The sequence below is a fragment of the Eurytemora carolleeae genome, unplaced genomic scaffold (genome assembly GCF_000591075.1).
Source record: "Eurytemora carolleeae unplaced genomic scaffold, Eaff_2.0 scaffold437, whole genome shotgun sequence".
Lineage (NCBI taxonomy): Eukaryota > Metazoa > Arthropoda > Copepoda > Calanoida > Temoridae > Eurytemora > Eurytemora carolleeae.
In genome coordinates this window covers 25,157-39,888 of record NW_019397062.1, presented here as the reverse complement: position 1 = coordinate 39,888, position 14,732 = coordinate 25,157, and the positions used below count along the sequence as shown (strand labels likewise).

The 14,732-nt window shown below is 30.3% G+C and overlaps 1 protein-coding gene across 1 annotated transcript; it reads right to left on the bottom strand.

Annotated features, from left to right (window-relative positions):
- Positions 1-313: 313 nt before the first annotated feature.
- On the bottom strand, positions 314-14,417 carry LOC111711524 (protein PRY1). The gene is made up of 14 exons (XM_023485900.1): positions 14,305-14,417; positions 10,127-10,238; positions 9,233-9,304; positions 7,946-7,998; positions 7,457-7,530; positions 7,129-7,178; positions 6,994-7,050; positions 6,765-6,851; positions 5,533-5,594; positions 4,852-4,933; positions 3,773-3,833; positions 2,483-2,544; positions 1,645-1,684; positions 314-1,204 (listed from the first exon to the last, which is right to left on the bottom strand). The coding sequence occupies exons 1-14, from the start codon at positions 14,343-14,345 to the stop codon at positions 1,158-1,160; spliced, it is 900 nt and encodes a 299-aa protein (XP_023341668.1). The 5' UTR covers positions 14,346-14,417; the 3' UTR covers positions 314-1,157.
- Positions 14,418-14,732: the final 315 nt, after the last annotated feature.

The following is a 14,732-nucleotide window of genomic DNA, read 5'->3' as shown; positions in this document are numbered from 1 at the left end:
CATAGCGAGGTTAAAAATATAAATACGTTTTATATACATAGTGAGGTTAAAAATATAAATACGTTTTATATATATAGTGAGGTTAAAAATATAAATACATTTTATATACATAGTGAGGTTAAAAATATAAATACGTTTTATATACATAGTGAGGTTAAAAATATAAATACGTTTTATATACATAGTGAGGTTAAAAATATAAATACGTTTTATATACAAAGTGAGGTTAAAAATATAAATACGTTTTATATACTTAGTGAGGTTAAAAATATAAATACGTTTTATATACTTAGTGAGGTTAAAAAACTCAGTGTAATTCAAAAGTCTTTATTGTAATGTATCAAACTGCACATGTAAATATTCTAATTGTTTTTAAATGTAAAAATAATATTATGAAATTGTAATATTATGAAAGTAATAATACTTAATTAAGAAAGAGATGTAGATATATCATGTCAATACAGTATTTATGGTAACAGCCAGCATACAAAATATTTTATAATAAACAGTGAAAAAACTGAATCATGATAAATAATCTCTTCATATAAAAAAAAACATACCATCTTAAAATTGTTCTGGGAAATAAATTTCAATTTTTTACATTAACAGGGCTGTGCTGTGCAATAGAGAGAGTGTAGTTCAATGGTGTGTAAATTCGGTTTAATACTTTAATGTGCTGCTAATTATTCAAAGAATTATTGAAGGAAAATGTGCAGATAAGTTTACGATGGTATGGTACAGTAAAGTACAGAACAGTACAGTACAGTACAGTACAGTACAGTACAGTACAGTACAGTACAGTACAGTACAGTACAGTACAGTACAGTACAGTACAGTACAGTACAGTACACAGGTAGAGTAGGTTATCATTCCACCTAAAGGCGGAAAAGGATATCGTTGAATGGAATTCTCCCTAGTTTCCTTTTTGCGGTCTACACATTTTGTAGATATTAATGTAAGAATTAGAAAATGATAAGATTTATCATTCAAATTAAATAATATGCTGAACCAAAAGATTTGATATCTGCAAAATTTTCTTAACTCATTCACGAAACATGGGTTTTTAACTTTAGATAACAGGTTTCTTAAATTTCGGGCTCAGAATTAGAAGTACATTTCGTGTGCACTCATCAGTGTGTGTTGTACATTCCCATAGTTTACAAGGGGGCTGGAACATTCCTCGAGAACTTTCCCATGAAGTTTCCTAAAAATAAACTTTTTATTGATGTGAATATATGGCCGGTGGGTGCCTAGAAAATTTGGCTTTAAATACAAATTAAATGCAATATATATGCAATAAAGTCATGGGAAACCAATTTCTACAAAATTTTGAAATTATGTATCCATAAGTCCATAGAAACACAAATTGTAAATATGGTTCTATGGTGTTGGATTTCTGGGCATTTTTTAAGGATCTTTTAGTGAAATTTGGAAACCAAAGTATTTAATTAATCTTCCATTTATTTCATTTTAAGATTTTTAGTGCCGGAACTTTTTAACATTTGATGAAGCACTTTCTTGTTGATTACCAATGAAATAATCTTATTTTTTCTCTTACCTCTTAAACTTTATATAGAGGGTCTTGTCTATTTTTTATGCAAATATGATCATTATTATTTTTATTATTATTGTTATTACTCAAACCTGGTGGATTATAGTTGGCGACCACTATTACTCTCCCGTCCTAATCAATCAATCAGTTTTGTTTTATTGTATCAAATAAAAATGGATATTTATAAAAATAATGTCGTTGTAAAATCATTCTTATCTAATCAAAACTGTTGAAGCTTGAAAAGTGTTTAATTTTAATAGTTTTGTGATATTGTTTTTGCAGCAGAAATGCGCAAGTATCTTAGTAAAGTAAGGGGGGCCGCAGGACTATCGCACCCCCTGAGATTTCATAATAGCTTCTCAATAGCACTAAAGGGAAAGAAAAGCTAGTGCAAAACAGGAAAAAATATCAATCTTAAAATAAAATTTCGCCTATGCCACTTTTTTTTGTTCCGAAATAAATCTAGCACTCCCCTCACTTAAATCCTGTATCCGCCCCTGTAGTAAAGTAATTACAATTGAAACTATTTCTCAAAGTGAAACACATAAATATCTTTTTTATTCTTGATTTGGCAATGATTTTTAGAGTACCCTAGTGATTCGGACACCCTGTCTATAAATGAATAGCTTCACCTAAATTGTGATTTTTTAGAAATAAATGTATTTGATAACAGCAGCGATGTATTTTTAATAATGGATTTAAATTCAAAAGAAAAAAATAGCCAAATATTCTATAATTTTTTCCTCAAACGGCTGTAAAACAAACTTGTGCTTTACAGATTTATTTGATGTTGTCAGAAAGCAAATCATTTAACAAGTAGTTTGAAAATTGTGTACACTGCACAATTGCTGTGACTACTTAAACTCAAAACAGTCCAAAAGTCGTCTTCCTATTTCAGAATTGAATAAAATGAAAATACTGAAATGTTTCCTTGCTTGCGACACCAACTCCTAGCTCTGAACTTTCCTTCCAAACCACTTGGGTGAAGTGACCTATAAGATATTTCAAAATTTTATGTTTTTAATTTTGTAAAACTCGAAGATTAACTGACGATAACAGATAGGACATTAGATGTTGTCTTTTCACAATAACCCTGAGGCAGAATCCAAAATAAATACCTAAAACACTATTATTTTGCAGGCACTATATGCTTTAAATGTTTTGGATTTTATTCTCTGTATCTTTGAAGCTCTCGTATTTTTAGAGAATCCCTTTTAGTCTAAAAAGGCTTGAACTATCTGGATAAAGAGAAAATTTCTGTCCAAAAACTGCAATTCATTGCGAACCAATATATATATAGTTCTAAAAAGTTATTTTATCTTTTAAAGGGGACAGACCGGCTATGTAAGGTAGTTAAACTGAGTATGCAGTGTTGTGGAAAGATCTGTAAATCCCGAGTTTTAGCCCAAATTCGACGTTCAAAACTTCTACTTTGGGGGTGGATACGCTTTCAGAATTGGTTTTTTAAAAATTATTAAATAACGACGACAAAAATGTAAACAAAACTCAACAGTAAACTAATTACTTGTTTAGGAACCGGTTGAGAAAATAAAAATTAATTTTATCATCGAAAATAAGTAATCTTGTTCAATTATTAGTTTCAATTTTCTCATTATTCTAGTTTCTCATTATTTACAAAGATTTTCTGGAATTATTATTGAAAAGACGACATTTGAAGAAATCTGCGAATAAATTCAAAGAAAATTAGAAATCTAATATATACTGATGAAAACGAAATAATTGATTCTGGCATTGATTTATTGACAAATTTCTTTTGAGAAATATGTTCCCAACCATCTAATTAGATTACTGTTTGATTTTTACTTTATTTTTCGTCGTCCTTATTTGATAATTTTAAAAAAACCGATTCTGGAAACGTATCCACCCCTCAAAGTAGAAGTTTTGAACGTCGAATTTGTGCTCGAACTCAGGATTTACAGATCTTTAAAAAGTTTTATTTGTCTCAAATGAATCCTAAAGAAGCTTTCCACAACACTGCATACTTAATTCAACTACCTTACATAGCCGGTCTGTCCCATTACAAAATGTGCATGTCATGTATATACAGTTAGCAGAAAATTAAAATGTTCAGATAGGAAAAAATTTGAATAATGGTAATTTTTTAATTTTAAATATAGAGATTATCTCAAGTTGTCTCAACACACTCCAAGCCATAAACCTTAGGAAATAGATAAAATTTGAAGAAGAAAAAATATTTACCAGTTCCTGATGATTGAGGTTCCGACCCAAACTGATACTTTTTGATTTCATCATACCAGCTCTAAACGGAAAATATCGTCTTTACATCGGTTAGAAACTAAAATCAATTTATTTTATCATGGTAGAAATATGAAATTCTATCTTTATATACCCGTAAATTACCGAACTAAAAAAACATTTTAGCAACTTCTGTTATCTCAATCTGTTGCAATTTGCAATGCGCCGGTTTACCAACATAAGATGAGACTGAAAGCTTAAAATTTTTACAATCTTAAGTTAAAATTAAATTTTTCGTCTTTAATGTGGTCTTTAAATGGCTCATTTAATGATTTGGTGGCAGAAATAAAGTTTAATTGCATGGAATGATGAATGTAAGAAATAGACAATTTAAGTTCACTACAGTCGTCTCTTAAGTCTCATTCTTTCTTGGTAACCCTGTTTTTTTCGGAAATTCGTTCATGAAAAATCTGTGAAAAAAAATCGAAAGGGTGGCTTGAAGTTACGAAAAGCAACACATAAAAGGAAAAAATTACTTTAAAACGGCCATAACCGAAAACCCTATCACGGTTAGGGAAGGTTCACTTTTTCAACATCATAGTTGTGAACAACTTTTGCCATTTTTTTTTACGGATAGGGTAGGGTGGAGAGTGGTCAAACGGCGGGTCGGTGTTAAAAAACAGAAATGGATTAATTACGCTACACCGCTAAACTTATGTATTTGAAAAGGCCTTAACAAATGGATAAAAATGGATATATAGTAACATGTGTCTGTGTTAATATTTATTAAAGTAAAAATAATAATTTTGAAAATTTGTTCGACATAATCAGCCTGTTCGACATACATTTTAAAATCCTCCCTTACACCCTAACAATTAAAGTCAGAGGTCTAATTTGTTTAAAATTAACAGGCCTTGAAAATTTGGACTAGGGCCGTATGTATCACACTCCACTATCTCAACTCTATATGAGCAAAATCAACGGGGGGGGGGGGTACCCCCCCCCCATCCATATTAGACAAAAATAGCCCATTCGGGAAAGGTTTAAGATAATATTTATATTCAAAATTAACTCATTCACACCTGGACTGGAACTTTAGGATCTGGTTTTTTAGGTCTGCTAGACCAACTTGTAAATATATTCTCTCCATACTTATGATCAGTTCTACAAACAAAAATTACATTATCATATTTTATTATATTTAAAAATTTTAAAAATAAGAATGAACGATATAAATCAGTGCTTTAAAATTTTTTTACAGTCCCTTTAAGATTAAGTTTACAGTCCCTTTAAGATTAAGTTTACAGTCCTTTTAAAATTAAGTTTACAGCCCCTTTAAAATTAAGTTTATAGTCCCTTTAAGATTAAGTTTACAGCCCCTTTAAGATTCAGTTTACAGTCCCTTTAAAATTAAGTTTACAGTCCATTTAAAATTAAGTTTACAGCCCCTTTAAGATTTTACAGTCCCTTTAAAATTAAGTTTACAGTTCCTTTAAGATTAAGTTTATAGCCCCTTTAAGATTCAGTTTACAGTCCCTTTAAAATTAAGTTTACAGTCCATTTAAAATTAAGTTTACAGCCCCTTTAAGATTCAGTTTACAGTCCCTTTAAAATTAAGTTTACAGTTCCTTTAAGATTAAGTTTATAGTCCCTTTAAAATAGAGTTTACAGTCCCTTTAAGATTAAGTTTACAGTCCCATTAAAATTAAGTTTACAGTCCCTTTAAGATTAATTTTACAGACTACAGTGCCTTTAGAATTTACCTGTGCTGAAACCTATTCTCTGCAATCAAATATTCGGCCCATTCTTGAGAATACATACACATCTAATTAACATTTATTATTAAATAATGGTTTAGTAAATATTCATTAACTTTATTACTTATTTACATTTGTGCGTTCTTTAAATTTTTCTCTACAAATGACCAGAAAACAGGTAGATAAATTAATGATGATCAGTATGTTGCAATGAGTAATGATCAATGTCGTCTATTTGTGCATCATTTTGCATATTTTTTCTCTTTTTTTATTTGGAAAGCCCTAATTTCAAAAATTTATTTAATCAAATTGAAACTACACAGGGGCGGATACAGGATTTAAGTGAGGTGGGGCAAGATTTTTTAGGAACCAAAAAATTAATAATTAGGAACAAAAAATCGTGGCGCAGGCGAATTTTTTTTTGGGACTTAAAAGAATCAAAAAGAGTCAAAATTAATGACTAAAGACTAAAAAACTAGATTTTTTATTCCAAAGTCTTCAATTACAATAACTTTTAGTTTTGTTCTATTAGAAAGTGTCTAAAGAATGAAAAATGAGTCAAAGTACTCATAAGGCTTTATCTCATTCAAAAGTTTCCATCCCCCCTTTTTATTCCAATTCTTTGAAAGCTACTGTTGAAAAAAACTTAACATTTGGTTCATAATATCGAACTCACCCAATAAAAGCATATGTACATTTTGCATTATGTGCGAAAATTATCAGAGTGTTCGTTCGGAATATCTTACAAATTTTTATATTCCCATAATTCTTTTTATCTTTACCTCCTTTCTAAGGGTGAAGGAAGAAACACTATGTTTACCTCCTTATTAAGGGTGAGAAGAGGAACTCCATGTTTACCTCCTTATTAAGGGTGAGAAAAGGAACACCATGTTTACCTCCTTATTAAGGGTTAGGTGAGAAACACCGTGTTTACCTCCTTATTATGGGTGAGAAGAGGAACTCAATGTTTACCTCCTTATTAAGGGTGAGGGCAGGAATACCGTGTTTACCTCCTTATTAAGGGTGAGGTGAGAAACACCGTGTTTACCTCCTTATTATGGGTGAGAAGAGGAACTCAATGTTTACCTCCTTATTAAGTGTGAGGGGAGGAACACCGTGTTTACCTCCTTATTAAGTGTGAGGGGAGGAACACCGTGTTTACCTCCTTATTAAGTGTGAGGGGAGGAACACCGTGTTTACCTCCTTATTAAGTGTGAGGGGAGGAACACCGTGTTTACCTCCTTATTAAGTGTGAGGGGAGGAACGCCATGTTTACGTCTGAACTTGTTGTGTTCTTCCAAGCTCTTCTTTGCAAACTTATCATCCTGCGCAAACATTTGAAAAAAAAATTTAAACTTCAAATTAAATGTTTTACATTTCGGACCATATATGAACAGATTTCCAGAATGTATTCCGGAAGCTATTACTTTGTGATTTGAAAGCTACTTTTATAAAACTGATTTTTACCTCATTTGATTCAGATTCTTTGTCCTCATCGGAGCTTGAGTCTGAACCAGAGTTGGCCTGAAAATCATTAATTATCAAAAAACAGTTAAAAAAATGTTTAAAGATTTTTTTATTATAAACGGGAAAAATTTAAACCTGTTTTTCTTTTGAACCCGCTGATTTAGTGCCAACATCAGATGAAGATCCTAAAAAGTGTTTCATTAAAGAAAATTAGAATTAACTAAACTTTAGATATACAAATTTGTCTTAAAATCTTTTATTAAAAGAATTAATAAATATGCTTTTCAAAAATATTTTTTTCGGAAATTTTATTAAAATTAAGAAATTTTTTAAGAAATGCAACTGCCAAAGTTTAAATTGAATTTTTATAGGGTTGCAAAATTGATCTTGAAAACGCTTTTTTTTGTCATCTCTTGGAAAACTTTTTAATTGTAGTGATACGGGGGAACGGGGGGGGGGTCACCTTTTCCTGTATTCTTCCTCCCTTCTTGTTCAAGATCTCCATTAGTTTTAGAACCATCTTTTAACTTCTCAAACCTTGAGCACAATAACAATTACAAATTATTTAAGGCGGTGCTAAAGCAATTTTCAATAAATTTTCCCCCACTTTTAGTCAAAGATAGAAAAAATAGAGTTTTAAGCTTTTTAAGGATGTAATTCACTTAAATGTATTTAACTTAAATGTAGTTCACTTAAAATTTGCTGTTCTTTTGATTATGATCCAAACCTCAAAAAGTAACAAGGTACAGGGTGTTTAAGCAATAACAGAAAAATAAGTTAAAAAGTAACGACTTTTGAAAATTTGAAAATCTTGGAAAAATTTTAGTCTAAATTTTGTTTAGCCAAGTAAAACCTTGGTTTAAAGAAATGATCAATAAAAAGGGGCAAACTAAAATATTTTTGGGAATACAAAATTTGGATTTGAAATATAATTTTCTTAGTTTGTCCTTCCCTACATTCTTCTTCCATTTCCTTTCTCATTTTCTCCTTCATGTCTCCGAACTCCTGGATTCAATTGAAAAAATAAAATCATTCATTTTTTTTCAAGTCCCACAAATCATTAATCATCTTGTATGCATAGAAACACTGTAAAACAAATTCTAAAGACAACGTATCCCGAGATCAAATTTAAAGAATTTGAGCCGCGGCTCAAATATGGTTCTTTCCATTTAAAATTGTTTTCAATTTTTCAAGATTTAAGCCAGCGCTCAATTGAAACCGGTTTCTTGGGGATAAAATTCATTAATTTCGGACACCGACTGGGCTATTTTTTTCTAATATATAGAAGGTGATGGGGGGCCTGATGAGGGAGGGATGGTGTTTACNTAATAGGGAGGTTTCAAATAGGTTCAAAAATTAGACCTTTAACTTTAATGGTAAGGGTGCTACTAGGGAGGTTTCAAATAGGTTCAAAAATTAGACCTTTAACTTTAATGGTAAGGGTGCTAATAGGGAGGTTTCAAATAGGTTTAAAAATTAGACCTTTAACTTTAATGGTAAGGGTGCTAATAGGGAGGTTTCAAATAGGTTCAAAAATTAGACCTTTAACTTTTATGGTAAGGGTGCTACTAGGGAGGTTTCAAATAGGTTCAAAAATTAGACCTTTAACTTTAATGGTAAGGGTGCTATTAGGGAGGTTTCAAATAGGTTCAAAAAGTACATTGGACAAATGTTGAAAAATGCTTGGTGTTCCTTTTGACAAATACTAACATATTATACATCCATTTTTCAAGGACTTTTCAAATAAATAAATTTAAGATCTGTAGCTTAATTAATAAAAAAGTTGTGGACTATTTTTGATTTGTTTAAAACACCGACAAGCGTTTGACCGTCCTTCACCATCCCATTATTTGTTTTTGATTTTTGCTAAATTTTTTTACGACTATGTAGTTGAAAAAGTGGAGTTTGAGTGTACTAGTGTAAGCCGTTTTAAAGTTACTAGGCTTTTAGGGTGCTTCGCGCCCATCTTCTATTTCAACTTTTAAATGTGGTTTTATCTGTGAAACTCATCATTCATAAACCTTCTCTAGGGTCACATGAGGTCCTGCACAAAATTTTGGCCCGATCTGTTTAGCCGTTTTAACTTTTATTGGATACAAATACCCTGACAGACAGACAGACAGACAAGCAAAGTATGATGGAGGAGAAACAGCCCCATGTGATAGGGTTAAACATCTGAAAAACTACTTTCGTACATTTTTTTCTTCAAAAACTAAAAAAGGGGGTCTACTCTGTCTACCTGATCCTTCACTTTCTCTCTAGTTCCATCCATGAACACCTTTTCTGTTACTTGTTTCACAGAAGTAACTCCCTTAAAATTTAAAATGAATTGTCAAACAAAATCTAAATAACCCTCCGACCTCCATCTAAAAATATTTTTTTTTAAATTCAGGTTGCATTATTTAAATGGAGTGTTCGCGAAAAATGAAAGTCGGGTTACGTCGCAAAAAATTCGTTGGTGATTGCTCCAAATCTTACTTCTATCCGTGACGTCTATAAGGAGAAAATTGTTAAAAAAGACTCATATCGAAGAACGTAGCGTCCATACAAATTTAAAGCAATATACGACTTGGATCGTTAAAAAAATTATTTAATTACAAACAAATCATTCAGATATTGCAATCTGTAATCATCGATTTATTTTTAAGCGCATTTTTATTTCATAACCTTTTTTTAAAATTAATATTTTGCTTACAACTTGTTTTTAACGACCCGAGTCGAATATTGCAATTTTCTGAATTTGTATGGACGCTACGTTCTTCGGTATAAGTCGTTTTTACCAATTTTCTCCTTATAGAAGCACAGCTAGAAGTAAGATTAGTAGCAATCACCATCGAATTTTTTTTACGAAAGCCCCATTTCATCTTCCTTTTTCGCGAACACTCTCTTTAAAGAGTTATATGTCCCAGCTTCCATCATGGAAAAAATCCGATTTCCATTTCGAAAAATAAAATTTGGAAAAATCCTTTGATATCCCTAAAAACAAAGAGTTGTTAAAATGCAATGCCCTAAACTTGTTTAAAGATATATCAGTTGAAACAATTTCCAGTACAACAGCCAGGAAGAACAAAGACGACATTTTTGGATAGTTAATTAATATCAATTTTTTGCAATTTAACTTTGAGTAACTTACGTTTACAGTTTTCTTGATTGTTTTGTGAACAAGAGTAAAAGGACGGTTATCCTGGACCTGGGCCCCATCTTTCCTTTCTTCAGGCACCTGCTCACCTTCAGAACTTGACATTCTAGAATTAAAGTAGAAGTTATTCTTTAGTGACCTACCATTTGTAGAGTGGCCTGTCCGATTCACAACAGTACCCTTTTCCCGAGACAGATGAGACTTAATCCCAGAAAATTGGGTGAATTTCCTCCTGAAGAAAGGAATTAAATCTTTGACACAAACTCAAATTTTCTAATCCCTTGTGAGCAACACAACTAGAGACTAGAGCTAGATTCCTTTAATTTGGATTTTTAAGAATTTTGAATTTTAATCAATCAAAATGAAGTTATTCAATAAAGATATAAAAAATCAAAATGGGGGTAAAACTCTTTTTCCCGTTCCACCCCAGCCGTGTCAGGGTTTTAACATGAAAATCACGATTTTGCAATATCAAAAAACATACAAACGGACGGTATTCCGCGGTTTTTAAATCGTTATCTAATTTTTCAAATTTTTTCTCTCATAAAAGTTGCTTCTAATTTGTTACTACTGTATAATATTTTGCTGGTGCAAAAAAAGGTTTTGACAATTTCGATGAAATAAAACTTGACAGTTATAACTTATACAATTACAAAGGAATTGAGTCTTTGCAACAAACTCTGATTTTCTAATCCCTATATCTTTAGATTCCAATGTCGTAGACCTTAGATATTTCAAACTATGAGTTCTATTAGATCAGATAATATAAGTTTGAAATATTAAAGGTTTACAACATTGGGTTTCAAAGATATAGGGATTAAAAAATCAGAGTTTGTGGCAAAGAATCAACTCCTTAACATCATTTTTGACCATTTCTTGATGTAACGATAGAACGACAACAGCTTGAAATCAACTTTTTCTGATTACCTCTGTAACTTAAGACCGTTTGTCGTTTTTATTTTATTTTTACAGAGTATTAAGTACAATTAATGTTAAATATTTTTGTAACATCTCATTCTCAAAGATGAAAAACACGATTTAAGAACCCTTTTGAGTTATTTCTTTTAATTCAAAAAGAAATTTTTTATGATCTTAATGTTTTAGATCACATCTCAGAATTTTTCCTACATAGCTGTATTTTTTAATTTGAATTAAAATTGTTTTTTTTTTCTTTCTAAAAACCAATCCGCAAACATGTACATATTCATAACTTGTAATATTTTTTGAGATCTAAATGCTTATTGATGATACATACATATCACAGATTAATCAAACATTTAGATTTAGCTTGTGGATTTAGATTTAAATTTAGCGTGTGGATTTAGATTTAGCTTGTAGAAATTAAATTTAGCTTGTGGATTTAGATTTAGCTTGTGGATTTAGATTAAGCTTGTGGAGATTTAGATTTAGCTTGTGGATTTAGATTTAGTTTGTGGATTTAGATTTATTTATTTCTAAATCATTTTGATTTGATCAGAGAAATTCAGATTTATAATTTTATTCATCAAATAAAAAATCTAAATGTCTAAACTCTAAAAAAATATTTTTTGAACAAATTAATAAATATATTTTTGATTTTGTTGTTATATCTGACCTTGAGTTTACTTCAAATTGAATTCATAAGATGAGTCAGATCTTGAAAAACACGAATGTGCATATAAGTCACAACTTCAAGTATGAATTCTTAATGAAAGTTTGAATTTGAGCACTCTAGTGTGCAGGATTTCTTTCGCGCATAAATTCTGTTAGAAAATAAACTGCTACGTAAATGTAATAGTTTTTTTTTTGTTTCCCATAAACCAATGCAGGTAATGGTTTGTCAGGTCATTTATTAGAAACTTCCCTCATTCAAGAATTTAGAAAAATGTTCAACACATTTCTATAATATGTTGTTCGTGCCCCCTTTTCTTGTAACGATTTTATCTGTTTACTGCAATACTTATCAAGTCTCCAGTTTTCATGATTCTTCAAGTTAAAAAAAGGTTCGCGATATACTGTTTATTCTGCTAAATGGACTTAACAAATCTGAGATGTTTTGTGTCCATGATATTTGTTTTTTTCTTATATTAATTTTAAAAGTTTTTTTAAAAAAGAATTTATCAAAGAATTTGAGTCTTTGCCACAAACTCAAACTTTCTAATCCATATATTTTTGCAACCTGATGATATACCTATTTCATACAAGGTGTCCCAATAAAAATGGGAATTCAGTGACGAATTCGATATCGTCTTTTTAAACAATTCTTTGATTTAGTATAGTGATACCTAATGAGAAAGCTGTAGGCCATAAGATTTTAGTCTGTTATGTTTACTTATTTTGTTTGTACTTTGACTGCATACAGTTTTACTTAGTAAAGCAAGAAAATTGCAGTATACTAACAGAGTAAACTTGTCCGTCTACACTGTTCATCTTGCGAAGACATTATATAGACACATCGATCTTGACAGCCCTTGCCGTTTTCATAAAATAAAATATAGCAGACATAATGATATTATGACTTTTGAAATTAGGTATTACATTGCTAATTCATAACAAAGACGATATCGAATTCGTCACTGAATTCCCTGCATGAATGTACGACATTAGGCTGCATAGAGTTTATGACAAAGATTCAATTTCTTTTTTGAGCATACCATTTTAAAACAGAATTAACAAGTAATAATCTTGTGGAACCTCTTAAAATAAAATAATTGAAGGTTCATAAAAAAGGTTCCTATTTAGTTTTCTTAAAGAAAATATATATATTAGACTTATACATTTCTTTAGGATTCATTCAAATTTTGATTAGTCCTCCCTTAAATTTCAATAAAAGATCTAATATGATGTTACACACTGTAAATTATTAAGGAAATTCTAGAGTGATTTAATTAAAAATCTTAAAAATACAATATAGTAAAAATAAAATTGTTTAATCTGAACAAGGGCATAGCTGACATTTTTAAATTATTTTGATCAATACGCATTTTTATAATTCTTTTATTTCTCTTTATTCTTATCTTTCTGAGATTTATAGAAACAAGTAAATCTACCAAACATCAATACTATGTTTACACATGATTATGACGTCATCAATAAACAAATACGAAATATTTCTAGAAATACACTATACAAATGTACTTTTTTCTCTTTTTTTCTTAAAAATACATTTTTTAAGGTTATGTAAAAGAGCAATCATCTTTGTTGTGTTTGCACTGTGTGGTTAATTGGTTTGGGTCACTTTTAGTAAACATTCAATAGAATTCAAAAGTGTTAAAGTTTACTTTTACTAAACTTTGCAATTTATGTACCCTAAAAATATAAATGGAAAAAACGATAAAAAGCTATCGTTACAACGCGTTCGTTTTTGAATCGTTTTATTCGACCGTTTTTTGGGTCGTTTTTGGTCGTTTTTGGTCGTTTTTGGTATACATCTTCTGCCAGGGTCAAAATCAACATAATTAAAGGCAAATGTTTAGAATAATTAGAATTTAGAATAAAGAATTAGAGAACAAATTTTATTTTTACATTATACCAAATATAGGCAAAAAACGATCGAGAAACGAACCAACTGAAAGCACACTAACTGTGTGAATATCTTTTAGTCTTGGATTAAAGAGATTGCACTGCAAAAGTGATTTTGAATAACCTTTATTATCAAAGGCCTTTTAGTAGCAATAAAGAGAAACATTTCGCAGCCTTCAAATGATGTTTTTAAATTTAAATTACAGAGTTACCCACAAAGGAAGATACAGGGTGTCCCAGGAAACATGACAGTTGGTGAATACAGGGTGTCCCAGGAAACATGACAATTGGTGAATAGTTTTAAATGTCTTCTTCCATGATTTGTTAAGTTCTTTTATACCAAAGAGAATAAAAAAAAACATTGCTTGGCAGTATTATTATAATAAAGTTGATTTCAAAGCAAAATATAATTGAGTAAAAGATTATTTAGCAAAATAAACTGCAAAAATTCTTAAATCTATAAGACTTGATATGGAAGAAGACATTCAAAACTTTTCACCAATTTTTTATGCCATTAAAAGATATACAGTTACAGCAAACCCTCTTTAAATTTCAGGGTGATATATTGAAAGAGTTTCGGGTCGTCTTCAAAGTCTTATGCTTTGTGAGTAACCCTGCATTTTTAATGCCATCAAATTAAAAAAGCGTTAAAAAACAGATGAAATCATTACCTTGATATCCAACAGTGGTGCGGATTTTCTTTTTTCAACATCTTAAGCTATACGTACTTTAACATAAAAGAAAATGAAGCATATTGGTTATGGCGGAAAAATATATATCTAAAATATAAAAATGTTACCAAATTAGGTGTATATGAAAATGAAGTAAGGGGGGGGGGGGTAACAAATCTAGAAAATTCTAGGCAATCAAATTAATTAATAATCTTGTAATGAATAATGATACATGCACTAGTGTGAATAAGTAATAATTCCTTTTAATCCACCAATGACTGAAATCTTTGTTTATAAAACTTAATAAACAATTAAACAATAAAAAAATCATTATAGGATGTCGGTTCTTTGAACACAGGAAACCAAATAGTTTCAAATTCATGAATATAACGTTAAAAGGTTTACTTTAGAAATTTTTTAATAAAAGG

Coding starts and splice junctions, on each gene's coding strand:
- LOC111711524 (XM_023485900.1), bottom strand. CDS start 14,345: ATGTTGAAAAAAGAAAATCCGCACCACTGTTGGATATCAAG. Junction 10,239..14,304: donor CACCACTGTTGGATATCAAG/GTAATGATTTCA, acceptor CTTTAATTCTAG/AATGTCAAGTTCTGAAGGTG. Junction 7,179..7,456: donor GAGGAAGAATACAGGAAAAG/GTGACCCCCCCC, acceptor AACACTTTTTAG/GATCTTCATCTGATGTTGGC.